Source organism: Camelus dromedarius, chromosome X, assembly GCF_036321535.1.
Source record: "Camelus dromedarius isolate mCamDro1 chromosome X, mCamDro1.pat, whole genome shotgun sequence".
Lineage (NCBI taxonomy): Eukaryota > Metazoa > Chordata > Mammalia > Artiodactyla > Camelidae > Camelus > Camelus dromedarius.
In genome coordinates, this window is record NC_087472.1 from 85285430 (window position 1) to 85304110 (window position 18681).

Consider the following 18681-nt stretch of genomic DNA (forward strand, 5'->3'; position numbering starts at 1 on the left):
GCTCAAAGGACAGATCAGTTGGATAAGTGGATGGTTGGGTTTATTAAGTTATTGTTTCACCAATAAAAGAAGTACAAATGATTCAGAAGTTCTGTACTGAGCATTAACATTTAAGGAAGACATAGAACTTTCAACTTTCTTATACACTTCTGACAATGACTTGTCTTATTGTTCTTTCTGTGACAGCTGGAAATTTATTCTGTTCAGAGGGCAAATGTATTTGGCATGGCGAGTGTGTGTGTGTGTGTGTGTGTGTGTGTGTGTGTGTGTGTGTGTGTGTGTGTGTGTGTGTGTGTTTGTTTTAATTCCATGCTCCTGACAGAAGAAAATCACATTTGTTCCCTAACTTGCTTAAGCCTGAAATGCTTTAAGCGGGACTCTGCCATCTATTCATTCATCAATTTATCCATTCATTTCCTTATTAATCCATCCATCTAATCATTTAACAAATGTTCACTGCATACCTACTATAGGCATTCTTTAGGCACTAGACCTACTTTATTGAACGTTACAGATTAAAAAAAAAACCCTGCCCACATAGCTCTGAAGCTCATATCCTAATGGAGGAAGAAAGATAATAAATGAGATAAATAAGTAAATATACAGCATACAAATATTAAGGGGAAAAAAACAAAAGGAAGGGGTTATGCTAGTTTGGGTAGGCTAACTTCCATAACAAACAACTTTCAGATTCCAGTGAGTTAACACATTAAAAGTCTCTCTATATATATGACCTAATGTTGATCTGACCAGGGCTGCTAATTCTGCGTGAATTAGACCTGCTGTTACCATCCATACTGACTAGCAGACGAGCTGATGGCAAAACTTTCAATTAGCAATGCATGAATACACAAGCCCCTTGGGTTGTGTACTGAAAAGTATGCTTCATTAATTACAACTGGCATTTAGAAATTAAAGACTAAACTCCTCTTCCCATACAGAAGCTCGAGGCAATTCCTGACTGACAGGCCCATGAGTCACAGTCCCTAGTTACTGCTGTCTGAGCAAATAAGGGTCCAGACTGTAGAGAAGAGGATAAATAAACATCAAAGGAATAAAAAATGGAAATGATTAAATACTAGGGATCAAATAAAATGATACTGTATAGGAAGTAGAGAAATAGTTATTAAGAAATTCCTTATGAGTCTTCAGACTCTGTAAGTGGAAGGTCAGTCATTTGTTAAAATTCCACTTCCTTCTTCATCGCCCTGAAATGGCAAACCTCACCTTAGCAGGATCTGGAGGGAAAAGAGCTGGGTGGAGAAACACACAGACAAACTTTGATACTTATTGAATCCAACTCGACTAACACACATGCTAACCTCTAAGTGTTCTTAGTTTCACTTTATAATATATAAAATCAATCACCTCTCTTATTCAATAGGTATATTTTGAGACTGTGTGGGACTATCCCCTAGGAGTAAATGTGATCCAAAAACAGATCAGCTCTCTCAAGGATTAAGGCTCCAATTCTCAAATTAGCTCCAACTCTGACTTTTTAAATTTTTTTTAATTGAAGTATAGTTGACTTACAATTTGTGCTAGTTTCCGGTGTACAGCATAGTGATTCAGTCACACGTGTGTGTGTGTGTGTGTGTGTGTGTGTGTGTGTGTGTGTGTGTGTGTGTGTCTGTGTGTGTGTCTGTGTGTGTGTCTGTGTGTATACACATTCTTTTTCATTACAGGTTATTATATGCTATTGAATAGAGTTCCCTGTGCTATACAGTCGGTCCTTGCTATTTATCTATTTTATATATAGTGGTGTGTATCTTTTAATCTCATTCTTCTAATTTATCCCTCCCCCTTCTCTTTCCCTTTTGGGAACCATAAGTTTATTTTCTGTCTGTGAGTCTGTTTCTGTTTTATAAATAAGTTCATTTGTGTCACTTTTTTTTAGATTCCACATACAAGTGATATATGGTATTTCTCTTTCTCTGCCTGACTTGCTTCACTTAGTATGATAATCTCTAGATACATCCATATTGCTGCAAATGATGTTATTTCATTCTTTTTTACGGCTGAGTAATATTGCATTGTGTGTATATATATATACATATACACCATAGCTTCTTTATCCGCTCACCTGTCAATGGACATTTTGTTGTTTCCAAGTCTTGGCTACTGTAACTAGTGCTGCTATGAACATTGGGGTACGTGTATCTTTCCGAATTAGAGTTCCCTCCAGATATATGCCTAGGAACGGGATTGCTGGATCCTATGGTAAGTCTATTTTTAGTTTTTTGAGGAATCTCCACACTGTTTCCATAATGGCTGCACCAAACTGCATTCCCACCAGCAGTGTAGGAGGGTTCCCTTTTCTCCACACCCTCTCCAGCATTTATCATTTGTGGATGGACTTTTGAATGATGGCCATTCTGACTGGTGTGAGGTGGTACCTCATTGTAGTTTTTATTTGCATTTCTCTGATAACTAGTGATATGCTCAAACCCTGATTTGATTAAGGTAATCTTGAATATTCAAAGGCCCTATCCTATTTCTCTGCTAGAAAAAAGTATATCCTCAATTGATACATATTATTATACAGAGTCTCACTACATTTATAATTTTTCAAATACAGTTGACCCTTGAACAACATGGGTTTCAACTGCACAGGTTCGCTTATACATGGATTCTTTTTTTCAGTAAATACATACTGCAGTACTACACAATCTATGGCAGATTAAATCCATGGATATTAATCTGCTGATACAGAGGGCCAAGTATAAAGTTATACTTAGATTTTTGACTGCATGGGAGGGAGGTTGGTATCTTAAACCCCATATTGTTCAAGGGTCGACCATATTTTGTCCATCAATCAAATATTATCAGGTTGATAAGAAAACAAGATATGACCAAAACAAAACAACAAATAGAATCAGTCTCATGTGGGAGGCAGATAATGAAGCTATAATTTATAGGCTTTATAATACTTACAAATAACTTATTCAAGAAATTACAAGAGTGAGAATGTCAGCAGAGAGAAATCTAACACAGAAAAATAAAAATTCTATAATTAGAAAATCAAACTGATTCTATGAATTAGATTCAGATTAAATTTGTTATTCAACAACAAATTAGACATAGCCAAAGACAAGATTAGTGAATTGAAAGACAGGTCAGACAAAATTACACAAAATTTAATTTAAATGTAACAAAATTTAGAGACACAAAACGATAGAAAATATGGAAAGGTTTATAAGAGATATACGAAAGATGTTGACTAGAACTAAGATACATATTTGGAGTACCTGAAGTACAGGAGAGAGAGAGTGGGGAAAACCAGTACATAAAGAGATCTTATCCAAGAAATTTTCAAATATGACAAAAGACATGAATAGGTGCAGATTTTAGACACTCTAGAAACCCCAAGATGGATAAACACAAAGAAAATCACACCTAGGTATGTTATAGTAAGTGTTGAAAATCCAACAGAAAAGGGGAAAATATTAAAAGTAGTCAAAGAAAAATATAATTACCTTCAGAGAAACAATATATTGACATCTGATTTCTTTAACTGAAACACTGAAAACCAGAAGCCAATGGAATAATATCTTCAAATTACTGAACGTTAATAACTTCTAACTTAGAATTCAATAAATCAGCAAAAACATGTTTAGAATTAGGAGTGAAATTAAGCCACGCTAAGAAAAACAAAAATTAAGAGTATTTATTACTAGGAGAACCACACTAAATACAAAAGGGTACCCTTTTGGCAAAAGGAATAGAAACATAGGAATAATAAAGAATACAAAGCAACAGAGTGTATATGTATTTATATGCAATATATTGTATATGTGCAGTCAAATTATAACAATTCTACCTAATAAAATGGAAAAATGAAAAAAAAATAAAGAATATAAAAGCAACAGAAAGCATAACTATGTGGTAAATCTAAGTAAATACTGACTATAAAATAACAATAATAATATCTTGGGATTAAGTATGTTATAGACTGAATGTCTGCATCTCTCCCATAATTCATGTGGAAACGTAATCCCTGATGTGATGGTATTTGGAGGTGGAGCCTTTGGGAAGTGATTGCTCCCCTATAGAAGAGACCCCCAGAGAGTTTACTTGTTTCTTCCATTCCTTCCAGCACGTGAGGACACAGCAAGAAGATAGCTGTCTAAGAAACAGGAAGCAGGCCCCAACCAGACAGCAAATCTGTTGGAACCCTGATCTTGGACTTCCCAGTTTCCAGAACCATGAGATATAATTTCTGTTGTTTCTAAGGCACCCAGTCCATAGGAGTCTACTACAGCTGCCTGAATGGACAGACATAATATATGTCCAAAGAGATAGGTGTGTATATGTGTGTACAGATATAAATATACAGATATTTTTAAATATTCAAAAATAGCACTAGGAGTGGAGTGAAGGGTTTTAAGATGCTGTTATTGTGTTGGAAGTACCAAAAAGACTGATTTAAATTAGATTTTAATAAGTCAAGAATGTATGTTGTAATCTCTAGAGTAATCATTAGATAAATAATAAAAATGTATACATAGAGGAGAGAAATAGAGTAACTTAGACAATCTAAATGAAGACAAGTAAGTAGAGGAAAAAAGAACAGAATAGATGGGACAGAGAGAGAGTGACTAAATAGGTGGAAGATTTTAAGTAAAATATGTGAGTAACTTCACTACTGCAAATGGAGTAAATATCCTAATTAGATGACAACAATTGTCAGGCAAGATTTAAAACACACGCACACACACAATTATATGCTGCTTATAAAAGAGACATCTTAAACATAAGGAGATAGAAAGGCTGAACTTAAAAGGGTAAAAAGAGGATTCACTAAGCATACGCTAACCAAAGGAAAGCAGTTGCAGCCATATTAGTTACAAAGTGAACTTTAAGGAAAAAACATAACAAGCAATGGAAACAGGGAATTTCTTAAATGTTTATGCTAGAAAAGAACAAAGGCTAGAAATCAACTATTTAAAAATCTGAATTAAAAAGTTGTTAATGAAAAATAAACTAAATTTGGGAGGAGGGTATAGCTCATTGCTAGAGACCATGATTAGCATGCACGAGGTCCTGGGTTCAATCCCCAGTACTTCCATTAAATGAATAAAAAAATAAACAAACCTAATTACCCTCCCCAAATAAACTAAAATCAAAGAAACAAACAGATAAAAAGATAGAAATCAAAACTGCAACAAAGATGCAATATGGCAAAAAGATATAAGTATTAGAAAAGATGACATGATTGTGCATAAATAAAATCTGAAAGGCTCTACAGAAACTGTTGCAATTAATAAGTGAATTTAACAAAACCATAGAACACAAGGTTAGGCTACCTCAATCAACTGCATATCTACATATCAACAACAAACAATTAGAAAGTAAAAAATTTTTTAAAATATTATTTATAATAACATAAAAATCAAATATTTGAAATAAATATAATAATGTGTAAGACCATACCAGGAAAACTGTAAAATATTATTGAGAGAAATTAAAGGCAAATAACTGAAGGGGCACATGGCGTTTGTGGATTGAGAGACTAAATATTGAAAGATGTCAGTTCTCTCCAAATATATCTATAGATATAATGCAATCCCTATAAAAATGCCAGTAGGGGTTGTTTCATGGAAATTGTTCAGCTGCTTCTAAAATTTATATGAAAATATCAAATGCCATAATATCTAGGGCATTCTGAACAAAAAGAACAAAGTGGCATGTTTACTGGATACAAAGTTTTACTATAAAGCTACAATAATTAAAATAGTGTGGCAATGGCACAATGTTAGATACATAGCAGAGTGGTCAGAAATGATACTTGATAGATAAACAACAAATTCATACTGTAGAGGACAGGGAACTATATTCGATATCTTGTAGTAACCTATAATGAAAAAGAATATGAAAAGGAATATATGTATGTTCATGTATGGCTGAAGCATTGTGCTGCACACCAGAAATTGACACAACATTGTAAATTGACTATGCGTTAATAAATATATATATATATATATATATAAATTCAAAAAAAGAAAAGAAATGATACTTGATTTGTGAAGGTGACACAGTAGCACAGTGAAAAAAAATGACAGTTGTTTCAATGCTGGGTCATGTGGATATCCATATTCAAAAATAAAAATGAATCCCTAACTCACAGCATACACAAAAAATCAGTTACAAGTAGACTGGAAGTCTCAAGGTAAAAGTTGAAACAATAATAGTTACAGAAGATCACTTGGGGGAATATTTTCACCACTTGGGACTTAGGAAAAGTTTTTTTTTAAACTAGATACAGAAAAAATCCCACTAATCACACAAGAAAAGATGAACAAATAAGAGCTACTAAAAATTAAAGATTTTTGTTCATCAGTGGCACCATCAAGAGAATGAAATGGCAAAGCAGAAGGTAGGAGAAAAAATCTGCAACACAAGGAACCAGCACGGTTTGTATGCTGCATATATAAAGAACTTCTTCACACTAGACAGTAAAAGACCGACAATCTAATGGAAAAATAGGCAAGAACTACACTTCAATTAAAAAAAAAAAAAGAAAAAAAGGCAAGAGACCTGAACTAGCACATCATAAAAAAGGTTAATAAACATATGAAAATATTCTCGTTCTCATTAGTAATAAAGAAAAATGCAAATTAATCCACTATATACCCAAGAAGATAGTAAAAATGGAAAAACAAAACAAAAACAATTGTGTTGCTAAAAATAAAAAGTAACCAACTCTCACACATTGCTAGTGAGAGGATAACGATTTGGCATCATCTCCTGAAACTGAATAGAGGCATAGTCTATGACCCAGCAATTTTACCCCTATGTCTATATCCAATGGAAATACATATGCATGTGCACCAAGAGACATGCACAAGAATACTGACAAAAACATTATTCTTAAGAGGTGAAAACTGGAAACATTCCAAATATCCATCAACGATAGAATGGTGTATCAATCCTTATATAGTTATAATATTATAAAACAGTAAAAATTAGCAGACAACTGCTATATACGACAAAAATAATGCTGACCCATAGCATCAACAAATACACAGTGTATGATTCAAATATATATATAAAGTATACAAAAGTCAAAGTTAAACTATGGTGTTAGCAGGATAGTGTTTATATTTGGGGAATAAAAAGGGACAGGAGAAGGAAGAAGGAAGGCCTCTGGGGTGTTAGTAATGCCCTGTTTTTTCACCTGAGTGATAGCTATACAGAAATTATAATAATCTGCCAAGCTGTACACCACTGATACCTAGCCACAAGCGAATTTTATTCAGGGCGTGTTTGGCCACATCTGGAGGAATTTTTCATTGTCACAACTGATACGGGGAGGAGAGCTACTGGCATCTGGTGGGTAGAGGCCAAGAATGCTGCTAAACACTTTAGAATTCACAGGACAGACCCTCCCTCCCACACACACAGAGTCATACTGCCAAAAATATCAGTGATGTTGAAATTAAGAAACTGTGTTGTACGCTCATCATTTGTGCCCTTTTAACTCTAGTTTAAAAAAAGCCACGTGCATAGGTTTTCATAAAATAAAAAAAAAATTTTAAAAAGGAGGCTAGTCTCTTTCCAAGTTTTCCTGTTTCTATTTCTTTGCTTCTTGTTAATTTGATTTGTCTTCTAGTGGTCCCAAGAGCAGAGAGGGATAAATGCTCCTGCAAAATTGTATAGAAGTAAAACTATAATTGAGGAGATCCTGTTCATTAATTATTTCCTCTGTAACTCATTACTTGACTATACTGGAAGAACCTTTATATCCAACTCTGAAATGTGAAATTAAGGGAAGCAGAATTAGAGAAACTCATTACTCCACCGTGAGACAACCTTTCTAAGAGTCCAGGGTCTAAAACAGCGACTTTTGTATTACTTGAGTCATAGATGTCTCGTGTTTCTTTTAAGCAGAAAGCAAAGTGCATTCTTGACACTTTTTCTGTACATATATATGGAGAAATACCCAAATATTTTGATTTCATGGGAAAAATAGAAAGACGTCCAGCATTATTTTTGCATCTTGATTCGCAGATGACTAAACTCAGTTTAGAAAATGAATACCAGTATCAACAAAGGCTATGTTGCAACCCATGTATCAGTGATTCCATCAATACTCATTCCCCCAGATCTGGCGAAGGATGTTTGCCAATCACAAAAAGCAAGTATTAAAAGGAATTTATTTACGTGGGACTAAGAATGAAAGATGGCGCTTAATTAAATCAAAGTAATGTATCCAGAGAAGGTAATAAAATAACTTAAATAATTCATTTCTTTAGATCTGCTTATGTCAGTCGAGTGTGGAAACAGTATGAACTGCTCAATTTAGGATCAATTTTATGAGAAAGTACAGGAAAAATAACATTGGTTAAATAATGCAATCACTGAATATAGGAGCCCTCAATAGAACACAGTCGTCCTCATTCAGAGAAGTCAGAGATGGAAGATCACTCACTCTTACTACTAAATTATTCACTTTTCCTCCAAAGACAGCCTCTTAGCTCCTATGTAAGAAGATGAGTTAGTGAGGAGAAAAGATAAACCAAACCAAACCAAGCAAACCTGATATGATGCCAACATCCCCCACCTCAACCACAGGAAAGAGATCAGCATGGAGTTGCCTTGAGGTGAGATTATTAGGTACCTCCCAGAGTACAAGAGACGAATGATCTTGGGAGGGAGAAAACATACCAGTTGGTCCAGGGGGAGATTTCTCAAAAGGATGGAGTTTGGTAGGCCCCAGGAGTAGTAGGGACCATATTATGTTCGGACTCCAGTTTAACTGAACTTAGAAAACAATGATTCTTGATTTGCACCCTAGAGGGCAGGATGAAACCCATGGCCAAGACATTCCCACAGGCTGAACATGGAGGAGAATGAGAAGGCTCTCTTTTCACCTTTTCTCAAGGACTAGGTCTAGAGGAAATTCAGGAACTACTCTAGCTTTGTCCCTCAGGTGACGTGCGGAGCAGGTTGGCTATTTCATACTCATCTTTCCAGTCACCCCAGTGTCTAAGAATGTCACAGGGCAATTGTCTGTGCCTTCTGAGAAGCCACATGGAGCCAAGTGGGGCTCTAAGAAAGCTTGTGGGTGGTTTTCAAATGCAGAAAGAGGCCTCGTTCTGTGAGGCTTCCAATTTTATTGTATTTATAGTGTTTTAAAATAAAAAATACAGTTCTGTCTCTGTCTCTCTCTCTCTCTCACACACACACACACACACACACACACCCCCAGAGGCCTGCCAAGGCATTGCTGAGCCTGTGGTTGGGCCATATTTTTAATTCTACTCTCTAGCCCTATAGTTCAAATATTCTTCTTTCTTGCTTTCCCCTACTCCAAACCCTCAGTCATCAAAGCCGACTTTCCACGCAAAGGCAAGAAACTCACGCGACTTTGGCACAGATGGTGCACCTCCAGCTGCCGTCCAGGCCTGAGACCCGACACTGGCTGCACACCCTCAGCGAGCAGGCCTGGCACGGGTCTCCCCGGTCGAATATTAAGCCCAGGTTTCTCTGACAGTGAGCACAGACTCTGCTGGTCTCTTGTTGAGTCTTCCCACTTCTACGTTTTGCTTCTAAGAGTTCATTCTTCAGCTTCCTGAAAGGAGAGGGAAAAAAATCACTTTTCCTGACTATACTTCAATCTATCAATCAACCAACCAATAAAGCGACTGTAAAAACTGGGGGGAAAAAAACCCCAGACAAATAGAGCTTTCTTTTTTAAGGGATGTTTTCATTTGGAAGAATATTTGAAGGAATCAAGGAGTTAAGAGTCACATACGTTCAAAAAACACACTTTCTCCCTCCAGAACCAACAATCCTTTGATATCAGTCATTGAAAAACCTAATGTTTGTGTTTTAGAGTTTTGACATCTTCCACTAGCACTACTATTTTGCTGTTAGTATTTCTTTACATTCTACCCCAGCTTCTCCAGGGTATCTTTGATACCATAAAATTGGAGCACAACTCCAGTCTACAGGCATGTGCAATGCCATGTTCTTGACTTGCTTAGATATATTACATGAGGCAGAGTGTGAAATCAAACTTGGCAACCTGGGTACTTTCCCTAAGTCGTCCAATGAAGAGTTTGCTACAAGACACTGCCCACCATTTCAGATCTCAACGCTTCTGCTTACCATTTAAAGGTTTCCAACAATTTCCATTGACCTCTGGAAAGGTCAGAGGTCATGCTGCTGTCAGATATGCCTTTGTTTGAATAGAGGTTCCAGCATGAATTAGCTGTCCAGCCTTAAACAATGATTTACCCACTCAACTTCAGTCTCTTCATTTTGAAAACAGGAGTAATAAAATTCTAACATGACTGTTTTTGAGATGAAATGAGGTAATATATGTAAAGATACTAGCATGATTCCTGGCACACAGGTACTAAATAAATGCTGTTTCCATGTCCCTTCTTTTCCTACCTGACATGTGATGTATTTGTAAACACTTTAGAAACTAGCTCTTCAAAGTGTGGTCCTTGTTCTAGGAGCATGAGCATCAGCTGGGAGGTGGAGGAATGCAGAATCCCAGGTCCCAACTCGTACCTGCTGGATCACATCCTGCACGTTCACAAAGTCTCCGGGTGATCAGAGTTTGAGAAGCACAGCTTTGGAACATTTATCCTCAAATCTGACTGAACACTGGAATCATCTGGGAAGATTTTTTTTAAAAAATACTGATTCCCAAGTCTCATCCTCATAGATTCTGAAATAACTGGTTTGAGATGTGGCCTATGCAATGATATTTTTAGAAGATTCCCCATTTCCTCTAATATATTGCCAAATTTGGAAAACACTGCTCCAGGAGACAGGTTCGTTCCCACTTAAATGCTTCACAGACATGCCGTTCCTTTATGTTACCTGGCTGTAATCCCTTCTTTAATACATTTCTATGTTCCAGAAAAAAACAAACATCCCAGAATCATCCCACACATCTCATCCCACCTCCCTATACATTTGTGATGTGCTTTGCTATACCCAACTTGACTAGCAACTGTCAAAAGGCAGGAATGATGACTTTAGTTTCTTATGTGTACTGCTCAGGACCTAATTCTGTGCTATATTATATGATACTTAAACATTTAAAATTATTTATGAACTCTTTGGGGCCTTCAAAGTAATTTGTGAGGTATTATGGGTCTCATGTTAAAGACAGTAAGCAGTTTACATAAAACCAGAAACCAGGTCTTTTAATTCCTAGCCTAATGAGAGGTTCATAAATGGGGAATTTAAACAGTGAAGAGTAAGGTTTCCAAAACCTATGATTCATTGTCTCATCCATTCATCCTGTGAACATTAACTGATGCCTATTGTGTACTAGGCTTTCTGGTATTCAGATACAAAAATGAGTCAAAACAGGACACCTACTAAGGACTCTCATTATCCTTGATGTCAGTTAAGAAGAGGACAAATGATGCAAGATGATTCATCCAGGGCAACAGGAAGCCATACAGAGCGCTCTTCAGTCCTCTCTTCTCCATCTAAACACAAATGACAAGAAGCTACAACACATGTTTTTCTAATCCCTGATTTAGAGTTTACAAAGCATCCTTATGCCCTTTCTTTTCATCAGCAACTGGCTCATGAAATAGAGTGTCAGAAAAGCTCCACAAAATTTACTTTTGAAAACGTGTACCAGCTCCAAGTTATAAAACACCAGGATGAGTTCTCATTTGAAGACTGCAATTGTATTATTTGGAGACTCATAACAGACCTTTAAACACCTCAGGGAAGAGAAATAAAACATCGGCCCAGACAAAACCTGTAACAACTCGTGAAACAGTGATAAAGAAACAAAGGGCTCAAAATGAGAAGAACAAAGAGCAATCCTTGACCGCAGTCCTATCCCAGTAGGCTAGTGGGCCAAAGAATAATGAACTGGGAAAATGGGGTATTCCAGGATATTCTAGAGGCAAATTCTCTTCTGGAAATAAATTCTATGATTAGGTGCCTGAAGTTTAGCCGCTCCTTAAACTAGAGTGGGTGAGACCACTTGGAGAAATTATGGCCAGAAAGTCAAACATTTATATTGCATCTTTCTTTGTACTCTATTCACAGGACTTAATTTCACAATCAAGTTTCATTTAGTTCACAGGTCTAGAGTCTGAAAAGACTTGGGGCTCCATATAAGTCAGACCACAGAGGAAGCAAGAAATTAAAGGTTTAAACACACCAACTGGGGAATTCCTAAAGCAATTGGTGCTAATTGTCCCCCATATTCTGAGATCTGTCTCTGAGATGTGGGAAGAGCTGGGAAGGATTCCACAAAATATTAAGCAGCTTTTTCAAATCTCTGAGAAATTGATCTAATTCAATCATATCGAGGTTAATGTCACATTAAGTGGACATGACCAGTTTCAGACACTCAAGAAGAGAAAGGGTAATGGGAGGGTAACTGCAACCAGGAAAAGAAAGTGTGCAATTGGAGAATTAGTACCAAGGAGAAAGGGAAGTACAGGAAGCTAGAAGAGGAAAAGGATGGAAGATGTCTCTTCCCTGTGCTTTACTAGCCAGCACTCATAAAGCGAAGTGCACCTCCTTTGGTTCCTGCGTTGCCCGCCCAGTCACAGGGAGGTATCTGAGGAAGGCGAGTTTCTGGACTGTAAGCACAGTATCTGTTCATCTCTCTCAACCCCATAAGCTAGAAATGCTTCTGGTTCCAAGCAACAGGCTTAAAAAATTGGTTTCATTTTTCTCCTGCCTCCAAGAAATCCAGAATCAGGCAGTTGCTTGTATTAGTTCAGTTGCAAAATCAGGTCATGAAGGATTCACTTCATCCTTATGGGCCCCTATCCTCAAGGCATGGCTTATTTTTCTTATGCAAAATGGCCAGACAGCTTCAGCACAGCATCCACGTTTAAGCCAGGAAGAATAGGGAGGGGGTGTCGCCTGCACCTGTCTCTTAACAGAAAAGCAAAAATGGATTCCAAAGTCCTCCATAGGCTCCCTTGAGCAGGACACATCACCACCACTAGCTGCAAGGGAGGCTGGGAAAGTGGAAGAAGCTGGGTCTGCATATCCCTGCCCTCTTGACATTAGATGTGGTCACGTGACTCACACTGGTCCATGAAATGTGGTATGGGATTCCAGGTAAAAGCTTCAAGAGCAAGTGCATCGTTGACCACACGTCCTCTTCTTTACATGGAGGATATGAATGTCCCAAATAGCAACTGCCCTGGAAGTTCAGGTCCTGGTGTGAGGCTGTCATGAAACAGAGTCCCTAGAGCTAGCCATCCTGCTACGAACATGCAGCATGAGACAGAAATAAACTTTCATTGTTTTAAGTCACTAAAAATTTAGGGCTATTATTACAGCATCACTTAGCCTATCCTGACAAACATACAGCCCGGTTCTTCATCTGCCTGATTTCCATCTATACTTTTTATTTCTGCTTTCCATCTATACTTTTTATTTCTGCTTTCCTGTCGCTCCCCAAGAGAGGCTTTCTCTGACTACCAAATCGACAGCAGATTCCTATCTTATTCTCACTCACAAAACCGGGTTCTTTTTTCTTCGTGGCACTTCCCATAATCTTCCATTGTCCATTTATTTGGCTGTTTTTACTGGCTTACTATTTGTCTTGCCAACTCCCTGGTCATCTCCATGAGGGCAAGACTATATCTGTTTTGTTCCGTTTTGCATTTTCCAGCACAGAAACAGTGCCTGGAACATAATATCTATCATTCAACTGAATGAATAAAAGAAAGCATAAGCAAAAGCTACTGCGTGACAGAAAGAGAAACAAGGAGGGAAGAAAGGAGGAAGAGAGAAACGGAAGGAGGGAGGGAGGAAAATCCAGCCATGCTGCTTACTAGGTATGACTGGGCATTTCAGTTAATCTCTCTGGGTCTCAGTTACTCCACCTTCAAAATGAAGATTATAATTTCTTTCCTCTCATCTCCAAGGTGAGAGGCAATTAAGTATGGTAGTGCACTTTGTGAATTATAGAGGCCTTCACGATATGAAGACATTATTATTAAAGAGCAAACGGGAAGAGAAAAATGGACAATGTTGAATCTGCTAAGAATAAAGTCAAACTAAAATTGGCTAAGAGGGAGATCAAACACACTTCGAAAAAGACAAGCCTGGGCAAGCTGCAGGATGTTCTCAATTACGTGGTAAGAATTTCTAGAACGTTCTCTATCTTCCTTAACCTCATTCCTACACTTTCACTAAGAAACTAGAACTATTTTGATTCTTTAAAATATTAAAAGTCTAACCATTTCTTCTCTTTGTTCTTATCTGAAGAGAAAGAGTATAGGAGATGGGTGAAAAGTCTAGTAGACATAAACATGGCCCCAAATCAACTGTTAAAAAGGGATGAAGAAAAGAACAATCTCAAATAAACAATTTAACCCACCACCTGAATGAATTAGAAAAAGAAGAACAACAAGCCCCAAAAAGCAGCAGAAGGAAGGAAATAATAAAGATCAGAGAGGAATTAAATACAATAGAGATTAACAAGACCATAGAAAAAATCAACCAAACCAAAAGCTGGTTTTTTGAAAAAGTAAATAAAATCGACAAACCTCTGGCCAAACTCACAAAGAAGAAAAAAGAGAGAGCACAAATTAGCAAAATAAGAAAGGAAAATGGAGAAATTACAACAAACAAAATAGAAATACAGAATATCATACGAGAATATTAGGAAAAACTATATGGAACCAAACTGGATAACCTAGAGGAGATGGACAAGTTTCTGGAAACATACTGTCCACCAAGACTGAATCAAGAAGAATCTGAACACTTGAACAATCCGATCACTAGAAAGGAAACAGAAATAACAATTAAAAACCTCCCTACAAATAAAAGTCCAGGACCGGACAGCTTCACCGGAGAATTCTACCAAACATACAAAGAAGAACTCATACCAGTCCTTCTCAAACTTTTCCAGACGATTGAAAAGGAGGGAATACTCCCAAACTCATTCTATGAAGCCGCCATCACCCTGATACCAAAACCAGGCAAAGACACTACAAAAAAAGAGAATTATAGGCCAGTATCACTGATGAACATAGACGCCAAAATCCTCACCAAAATTTTAGCAAATAGAATCCAACAACACATAAAAAAGATCATACATCATGACCAAGTGGGGTTCATCCCAGGGACACAAGGCTGGTTCAACATACACAAATCAATCAGTGTAATACATCACATCAACAAGAGAAAGGACAAAAACCACATGATCATCTCAATCGATGCAGAAAAAGCATTTGATAAAATTCAACACCCATTTATGATAAAAACTCTCGCCAAAGTGGGTATAGAGGGAACATATCTCAACATAATAAAAACTATATATGACAAACCTACAGCCAGCATAGTACTCAACGGTGAAAAACTCAAAAGCTTCCCACTAAAATCTGGGACAAGACAAGGATGCCCACTATCACCACTCCTATTCAACATAGTCCTGGAAGTCCTAGCCACAGCAGTCAGGCAAGAGAAAGAAATAAAAGGGATCCAAATTGGAAAAGAAGAGGTAAAAGTGTCATTATATGCTGATGACATGTTACTATATATAGAAAATCCTAAAAGGTCCACACAAAAGCTACTAGAGCTGATTGAAGAATTCAGAAGGTAGCAGGTTACAAAATTAACGTTCAAAAATCAGTTGCGTTTCTTTACACTAATGATAAATCAACAGAAGAAGAAAGTAAAGAAACAATCCCCTTTAAAATAGCACCCAAAGTAATAAAATATCTGGGAATAAATCTAACCAAGGAGGTGAAAGAATTATACACAGAAAACTATAAACCATTGATGAAGGAAATTAAAGAAGACTTTAAAAAATGGAAAGATATTCCATGCTCTTGGATTGGAAGAATCAATATTGTTAAAATGGTCACACTGCCCAAGGCAATCTACAGATTTAATGCAATCCCTATCCAATTGCCCAGGACATATTTCACAGAACTAGAAAAAATCATAATAAAATTCATATGGAACCATCAAAGACCTAGAATTGCCAAAGCATTTCTGAAGAGAAAGAAAGAGGCTGGAGGAATAACTCTCCCAGACTTCAGACAATACTATAGAGCTACAGTCATCAAGACAGCATGGTATTGGTACCAAAACAGACATATAGACCAATGGAACAGAATAGAGAGCCCAGAAATGAACCCACAAACTTTTGGTCAACTCATCTTTGACAAAGGAGGCAAGAATATACATTGGAATAAAGACAGTCTCTTCAGCAAATGGTGTTGGGAAAACTGGACAGCAGCATGTAAAACAATGAAGCTAGAACACTCCCTTACACCATATACAAAAATCAACTCAAAATGGATTAAAGACTTAAACATAAGACAAGATACAATAAACCTCCTAGAGGAAAACATAGGCAAAACATTATCTGACATACATCTCAAAAATTTTCTCCTAGAAGAAATAAAAGCAAGAATAAACAAATGGGACCTAATGAAACTTACAAGCTTCTGCACAGCAAAGGAAACCAGAAATAAAACAAGAAGAAAACCTACGGAATGGGAGAAAATTTTTGCAAGTGAAACCGACAAAGGCTTGATCTCCAGAATATATAAGCAGCTCATATGACTCAATAAGAAAAAAATAAACAACCCAATCCAAAAATGGGCAGAAGACCTAAACAAGCAATTCTCCAAGGAAGACATACAAATGATCAAAAAGCACATGAAAAAATGCTCAATATCACTAATTATCAGAGAAATGCAAATCAAAACTACAATGAGGTATCACCTCACACCAGTCAGAATGGCCGTCATTCAAAAATCCACAAATGACAAATGCTGGAGAGGCTGTGGACAAAGGGGAACCCTCCTACACTGCTGGTGGGAATGCAGTTTGGTGCAGCCACTATGGAAAACAGTGTGGAGATTCCTCAAAAGACTAGGAATAGACTTACCGTATGACCCAGGAATCCCACTCCTGGGCTTGTATCCAGAAGGAAATCTACTTCAGGATGACACCTGCACCCCAATGTTCATAGCAGCACTATTTACAATAGCCAAAACATGGAAACAGCCTAAATGTCCATCAACAGGTGACTGGATAAAGAAGTGGTGGTATATTTATACAATGGAATACTACTCAGCCATAAAAACCGACAACATAATGCCATTTGCAGCAACATGGATGCTCCTGGAGAATGCCATTCTAAGTGAAGTAAGCCAGAAAGAGAAAGAAAAATACCATATGAGATCGCTCATATGTGGAATCTAAAAAACAAAAACAAACAAACAAACAAAAACAAAGCGTAAATAAAGGACAGAAATAGACTCACAGACAGAGAATACAGACTTGTGGTTACCAGGGGGGTGGAGGGTGGGAAGGGATAGACTGGGATTTCAAAATTGTAGAATAGACTACACTGTATAGCACAGGGAAATATACACAAAATGTTATGATAACTCACAGAGAAAAAAATGTGACAATGAGTGTGTATATGTCCATGAATAACTGAAAAATTGTGCTGAACACTGGAATTTGACACAACATTGTAAAATGATTATAAATCAATAAAAAATGTTTTAAAAAAAAAGGGATGAAGAATACAAAGAAAAAGAAAAAAAGCTGTTGAAGACATTTAATGCCAGCTAACACCAATTCTTCATTTGAGGTAAACTTAGGAGGCTCTTGTATTTTAAAATATCAGTTTGTTCTTTACTCTTTAGGTTTCCTGTTGCTACCCAGATGCATGCACATTAACATGTGAAGTGATGACCTATATGCACTTGAAAGTTTAAAGACTGAAGAGCTCAACTACCTCAACTGTAGCTGAATGATAGGGTATTTTTATTTCTATATTCCAGTGAGATGCTGAATTCATGTTTTCTATCCTATCATCAGAAATGTCCAATGCATTTCAAAGACGGCTTGCTTTATCATTGCATAGACACGTTCCTTTCAAATCAGGAATTGCTTTCATTAAAATTCCTTTCACACGCGTGGGGCGTTATTTTTCTTTTGTTACCCCGTCTAGACCCAATTGTACTGAACACTATTTTGCATCAAATAAGCGAGGGATTTTAGAATGGAAGCAATTAACTGCCTGGAAGAGGAAGCCATAGAAGGTTCGCACAGCTTCTCTGATTCCTCATGCCTTTAAATAATCCCCAAGCTCATCTAGCAGGCCACATCAAGGCTCAAGAGAAATAACAAGCAAGCGAGGACTATCTAGTAGTCCAGAGCATAAGGCTCTGAAGTCAGACTCCCTTGGGTTCAAATCCCAGCCTTGTCACATAGCAAGTGGCAAGACTATATCTGTTTTGCTCCATTTTGCATTTTATAACACAGAAACAGTGCCTGGAACATAATAGCTATCATTCAACTGAATGAATAAAAGAAAGCATAAGCAAAAGCTAGTACGTGACAGAAAGAGAAATGGCCAGTTGTCATTTCCTTTGAGATTTTATGAAAATTATTTGACCTCTCTGTGTCACATAAGACTTAAAGAGACTTAACTTCCCCATGTCTCAAAATACTCCCTCTGTTAAAAAAAAAATCATAATAGTTACAATCTCATCCGGTTGTTGTGAACATGAAGAAAGATGATGCTGTCCTGAGCATTAAGGAAAGTGTGAAGCACGGCTTGGCACATAGTAATTGTGGGATAGACAATTCTGGTATATGTCTCCCAACATGTGTTCTCCATTTCTCTACTAGTGGAATGTCTAGCTAATCTCATGGCCACTCAGACTAAAGACTACATTTCCCAGTGTC

The 18681-nt window shown here is 37.1% G+C and overlaps 1 protein-coding gene across 2 annotated transcripts in view; it reads right to left on the bottom strand.

Annotated features, from left to right (window-relative positions):
• SYTL5 (synaptotagmin like 5) overlaps positions 1-18681 on the bottom strand; it is a 303237-nt gene that overhangs the window by 58948 nt on the left and 225608 nt on the right. For both annotated transcript variants that reach the window (XM_064483299.1, XM_064483298.1), the window contains one exon: positions 9365-9574. In XM_064483299.1, the coding sequence (XP_064339369.1) occupies positions 9365-9574 (210 nt within the window). The remainder of the gene's footprint in view (positions 1-9364; positions 9575-18681) is intronic.